This window comes from Gavialis gangeticus, unplaced genomic scaffold, assembly GCF_001723915.1.
Source record: "Gavialis gangeticus isolate Ggan-Ray unplaced genomic scaffold, GavGan_comp1, whole genome shotgun sequence".
NCBI classification, from domain to species: domain Eukaryota; kingdom Metazoa; phylum Chordata; order Crocodylia; family Gavialidae; genus Gavialis; species Gavialis gangeticus.
In genome coordinates this window covers 29,889,667-29,896,259 of record NW_017729022.1, presented here as the reverse complement: position 1 = coordinate 29,896,259, position 6,593 = coordinate 29,889,667, and the positions used below count along the sequence as shown (strand labels likewise).

Below are 6,593 nucleotides of genomic sequence, written 5' to 3'. Positions count from 1 at the left end.
GTGATTTTGAACTATTTCCCCTTTATTTCAAGACAAAATCCTGAAACATGCAATATTTTGACCAGCTCCCCTCACCATTCACGGATTTCAATTACAGTGGTTAATGATCAGCAGCACTGGAAAAACCCCCAGTTTTATTTATATGCCTAAATGTCAGCACCTCCACTGTAGGAAGTGCTTGTTTCACTACCTGCAATATTCAATCGCCAAAGAGAGTTACTGACAGCTTATGGGAAATCTGTCTGGAAAAAGGATTTCTTCTATATATATAGAATTCATAATGTCTTAATTATGCTTTCATAATTTCTAATTCATGATTTATTTTCTGTTATTCTTTATTCCTAAAACGTTATTGTATGATTCAGGATCTTTGCTGTGAAAGGATTCATCTGTGCCAGTAAAAGCCATAATTTTCTGTGACATTTGGAGCTGTGTGCAATATCTATAACTATCCCAAAACCACACAGAATTCATCTTCAACTTCCAATTGGAAATGAAATTCGCACTGTATTTTCTGACAGGATCTTTTAAGTTTATGAACGTTTCAAAGGAGCTTGAACCCAACTTGTCTGGTTTTGCACCAAAACTATGCACAGTTAATCATCATACTAACAAAGGTGAATTTTGATATATTCACTTAGTTCTATTCTACTCTCAGTTAAGCACTATGCTCATTGTTATGCTGCTCTCAACTACTATGTGCCAAATGCATTCCTTGTAGAAACTGAGACAGTTCTCCTGATTTCAAAGGAACAGACTGAGATTTTCTGATGGCAGCTGCCATACAAATGCAATGGATTTTCATATTAGCATGAATTGTAGCTATTTGTGTCTTTTCCCTACATAACCTAGGAGGGAGTAAGTGTTGACAACAGAGAGTTATTCTGAGTTCATGCAAATGTTGGAGCTAGAGATAGGTCTGCCTAACCTCCTTCATCCAAGCAGCACCTTAAGCTCCGCAGGAAGTTCAGAAGCCAAACTGAAACACAGACATGAATTTTGCAATTTAACTCCTCTTAATAGAAAAAAATAAAAAATCCTGGACATGATAACACCTTAAGTTTAGGATATTTAACTTTCCAATCACATTCCAAGTTTTGCAGATGAGACCATATCTAGTTAATGACAGGGGAATAAAAGAGCTGGCAAAGAGACCAATAAGTTATTTTTTCTTACAAGATTTTCCAAGAGGTATCAATTGCTCTTTAGTACATTATTGCCTCAAACAAACAGAAAAGAATCTAAAGACATGTCTAAATTCAGAGATTTTGAATATTGTAGAAAACAACTATACTTTTATTGAATTTAAGCCATTTAAATTTAAGCCTGATTCAATGTGAAACAGCAAATTACAAAATATCAAAAATAAAGATTAGGGGTTTATAATGAAAGGCCAAGTCAGCCTTAACTATAGCAGTAAAACCAACATCTCTATAATACAATAATTATAAGCAATACAACAATAGGTATGTATAATACATACAATTAGGCTTGATATTTGTGGTAGACCAGTCACTCAAGGCCACTAAAAAATTTATAAAACAACTAAAATGTTAGATTTAGACTCAACATTAACTAAATTTACAAGAAAAGACTAAAAATCCTCAAAAATCCTATATCTGAAATAGTGAAAACTGTTCTGTACTCTCCAAAATTCACAACCAAAACAAAATTTCTCAGTTAGAATGAATCAGCCTGCCCTTTAGATTAGCCCATAATCATTAAAAAGATCAGAAACTTCTACATGTCCTGAATGTATGGAGTTCTAACTGTGGTGACAAAAAAGTTAATGAAGATGATCCACAATGTAGTTTGAAACATACAGACCATTGGGTACATATTTTTTTTTCTAATTTTTTCAAGCCAGTTCATGTTTAAGCATCAAACTTTCTGGAGAGTCTTTGGCTAGTAAAATCTGAAGGGAATTGCCAAGAATATTTGGCTTTCTTTTTATTGTAAGAGAGCTGCATGCTATTTTCACATAAAGGAATCACAATGTGCAGCTACATATTGGCATTGAGGCAGAGTTTGGTCAACCACGCAAAAAATACTTCACACTTTGTAGTGCCTTTCATCAGAGAGCATTAAAGTGCTTTGCTAACATTAATCAAGCCTCACAACACCCCTGTGAGGTAGGTAAAAGATACATAAGGAGGAATTTACTCATTACAGACATGAAAATGTCTCCGGAAGAAAAGCAGCAGCTCGCTAACATTGCAACACAGCACAGATGTTTAGGGCTTACTACACTGCAAACACTGTGTGTCACATACGAGCAAAGGACTCCCTCTACTTTTGGTTATACAAGGTCAGCAGTCCTGCACACTACTAAGCAAAACAAGGGTTTTAAATACTTGGTCCGACACAACCACACCCTTTGCACGGTAAAAGATACACAATGGAAGGATCAAGAACTGCAGCTTCTGGGCTAGTGGTGTACTGCTGCACGGGGCCGCATCACTACAGCTAGCAGCGGGGCAGAATACTCCTGGGACGTGCCTACCAGTTCCTGAGGATCAAAAGTTCCATGGGAACAAGAGGCTATATTAGAGAGTGCTCTCTACACAAAGCTGCACTTCAGTCTGGCAGTTGACCACGCTGGGGCTCATCGACTAACAGAGCTTACTTATACCCTATCTGTGAAAAAAGTCCATTTAGAATGAGTTAATGCTACTATGATGCATTTTGTGAGTTTCTATGCATTTTGAAGGGAACAGCTAGATAAAATGACTCTCCCCCACACTCCCTCAGAGGAGCAGAGCTGATATGCCATACTGTTGTCAAATGGTGGGGCACAGAAATACTACTGTATATATACCACCTCCTCTCTGAATAAGCACAATCCATTTCTCACGAGTTTTCTGTGACTGCTCTTTTCCCTGTGGTAATGCTTAGGGAGCATGTGGCCGTAAGATGAGGAAATCAGGTTTCATCCCCAAGAAAGGGCACCAAGAATGCAAAATACCATCATGCACTACAGATTCATTATATCCCGGCTCTCTTGAATATATGATTAGAAATAAATACTGCATGTAGTTTTAGAACACCAACACTCCCCTTATGTGTAATAAAAGCAAATGAAAATGGAAGGAGAATTTTCTCGATATTATCCACTACAAATATATAACTCCATATTTCACTTTTTCTTTTTAAAAAAGTTGGCAAAAATGGCAGGTCTTGTATTTGCGAAAATGTCACTCTGCTGCTGACTCAACTGTAGACAATCTAGGTTATTCGGCTTTTATACCAAATCATTACTGAGGTTGACCTGGCATGTGCAAGGTAGCTTCCTGTTTAATTTTGTGTTCATGGATGCAAGTTATTCTCCCCTTTTGCCTATCTCCATCTGAGTTTGATAAGTATTTCTGACACTTGTGCATTAGCAGCTGCATAACTAATTACTGCACAGGTTGAGGAGCCCATCCTGAATACCCTTGCATTGAGATGGTGTATGGATTTGGTCCAAACAGCTATGCAAATTTCTCACCATAAACACTGCATACATCCACGATTAAAACTCAAAATTTGTTGATTCACTGATCAGCAGTGAACAAGATTGACTTATACAATTACAGTACTATATGAGTGATATTTTTTCTCTCAATATATATGTACATTTTATTTAAGTATGGGAAATATGGAGACTGCATATATAACAATTGGCAACTCAAAAATGAGTTGGCATCCTTATAATCAGTAAGAGACAATCTGAAATAGTGCTGCAATAATTGGCATCTATCATGGATGGGTGACTTGACTTCTCATGCTGCTCCTGTGTTTTGAGCCTTTCACATTTCCCTTTCCTGCCTTTCAATCCTTCTGTTCATAACAACACTGATTGTCATAGATAGTTGTTGTGCTTTTGCATAATGCCCATCTTTGATGTAACAGGAATTCACATACAAAACTTGGCCATCGTAAGTGAGCATGCTAAGAATACAGGCAGGGACCATACAACCATGCACAAAATACTCTGAAGTTTTTTTCAAACTGAAGGTAACATTTACATGCACCACTTAATATCATGTTTGGTCATGTACACAGGGGGCCGGATTTCACAAGCATCATGACCTTCTCTTCTTTCAAGAGTTTGTTTGCTTTTACAGTTTTAAAAGAGCCCAGTGCAAAAGAAACCTCCCTGTATTTCTGATCTTGTCTTCATTATTTCAATGTCAAATGCGTTTAGAATCTCTCAAAATGCACTTCTTGCAAAACTTCACGTTAAATGGTTAATTAGAGACATGGATTAGTGTGCCAGGGATTTTCTTAGCCACTGGAATAGTTCTTCTTTATAAAGCTTTTGCCATCGCACATTGGCTTCCACTGTTTCCACAGCTCGAGAGAAAGAGGCAGCAGCTCCCTCCTCATAGCTCTTTATAAAGTTCTTTAGCTGGAAATACAATTTAACAAGTTAAATTTGCATGAACTGAAGTGAGTAAGTATTACCAATGCATGTAAACAAGTCAGGTATTTAGAAGAAACCCCTACAATCACCATTAAAGTAAATGCACTATCATGCAGAGAGATTTATTATGAAATGCAGTAAGACAGCAGACTGTGTCAATTAGGTGTGATTCGATTGCTTCAAATTGTGCTGGAAGATATTGACACGTCAATGCCGGATTGCATTAACATCATTTCTTCCCCCTCTCCTGTAGCCCAGCTGCTGTACTTTGCTGACAGCTGGCCTTCTTTGAAGTTTTATTCCTACTTAAGAAATTAAATTGGGAGCACTGGAAAGGCTCCCAGTTCAGCTTCATGAGTAAAAGTCAAATAATAGAAGCATGGCTGCTTCTGAGAGAATTTAGTATATTCAAACATAATGAATGTATTTTAGTTGGCCTTGCAAAACTAGTCAGATGACTACAGATTAATGGTCTAGGGAAGGGAGCAAAGTAGCTTCAGTTACTGGTGATGGCCACAATGTGAAGAACCCACTAGCAGTAGTTCATGGATGATTATTTTCTAAGTTTTGGACTAGATGTCTTGCATGATATTTAAATTATGATAATAGCAGATGTGACATCATATTTTGGGTTGTTCAGCTAATGGCACTGGTGTTGGATTAATACTAGATTTAGGTGAAGAGAAATGGAAGAGTGATCTGTTTAACATGTTGGTAGTAAAAACTAATCTCCCATATAAGACTAATTGGTTGTAGGTACTGTTATTCATGGTTACCAAACATTTGCTCCTTAGTGAGGCTAAATTTTAGATATTTATTGAAGCTTTATTTTAGGTTTTACTATATTTTGACAATTGTTTAAAGACAGAGGGTTTGATCCTTAAAGTGAGGTGCTGAACAATCCCATTTTCCACTAAAGTTAATACGACAGGAGGCACTTTGCATCGCTGAAGATCAACTTGTACATCTGTACCCCTTTTTACCAACTGATTCTATGGTCAGGTTCTCTTAGGGGAGGTGGAGACAGGCAGTTATCCTTGTTATGGAGGTGGAAACTGAGAATGCAGCATGCTCTTGCCTGCTGTCTGAATACTGAAAGCTGGCTGACTCTATCCATCCCAGATGATTGGCCTTGGGGAAGCCAGCTGTGGCTCTTGAATTCTGAATTTGGCCAAACGGTAGCATAGAGAAAAGTACAGCATGACCACGAAGGCTGTAACCAGCCTTTGGTCATCAGTGATTATATTATGTAAGATCATTTTATGCATTTGGGATGACATAAAGCAGCTCATAAGCAATACATAAACAGTACCATACAACTGCCTCAGACAAATAAAGTGAAGCAGGATTATCATAAACAATTGAAAAATATAAATAATTTAGGCAAGAAGAATATAATTTCAAAGGTAGAATCTGCCTAGAATACAAGGGTTAGCAGCTAGCCAACATTTAAAGTACTGTAGACAGAGGAACAACACACAGACCACTGGCATTATTCCCTGTTCTTATCACAGACATTAGAGTTTTCATTTTCACTGTAGCACATCCCTGAAATGGATATAATGGGCCAGTATTTAATGTTCTGAGCAAAGAATAGCAAGACACCTAAGTCCAGCTGCAGAATTTGAACCCATATTCTCACTCAGACAAATTAGAAATAAAGTTCTAAGCTTATATACAATTTACTATAATAAACAGCTCAAAATCTCTATTTAAATTGGTGTGCCTTCTTTCTCTGCTGAGGGTCTGCCATGTACTGCGGAGGGGTGTTAAAAAAAAAAAAAAAATCGCAGTGGCAGGATTTGCAGTTACGATCAAAAAAAGTCCAATATTGTTGTACAGCAGAGAAAGAGTTGCCTGAAATATCTTTGTTGATCCACAGACCACTAACCAACCCACAGCTCCTTGGCAATCATCTTCCCCCGTTGCATGACATTGGCCTCTTGCTGCCCAATCGCAAGATGTGCTTGTTATCTTCTCTGCTAAGCAGCCAGCATTTTTTGATCACTGGGTCCTGTTCACTACCCGCCCACACCTTCAGGGTCTGGTCATACTGAATGCAAGAAGCCCAAAGTGATTCATCTTCCCCATGGGTCACTGTCTGCCCTCATTCAATAGAAAGATTTTTCATCCACTCTGATCTTTGCAGCTACAGAAACATCAGTGTTTCTACCTACCCCCCCCCCCC

At 37.9% G+C, this 6,593-nt stretch overlaps 1 protein-coding gene across 1 annotated transcript in view; it reads right to left on the bottom strand.

Moving 5' to 3' along the window:
- Positions 1-1,273: 1,273 nt before the first annotated feature.
- TRHDE (thyrotropin releasing hormone degrading enzyme) overlaps positions 1,274-6,593 on the bottom strand; it is a gene marked incomplete at its 5' end in the record, with an annotated part of 416,585 nt that continues 411,265 nt past the window's right edge. Inside the window, one exon of the mRNA XM_019515785.1 lies at positions 1,274-4,390. Within this exon, the coding sequence (XP_019371330.1) occupies positions 4,247-4,390 (144 nt within the window). The remainder of the gene's footprint in view (positions 4,391-6,593) is intronic.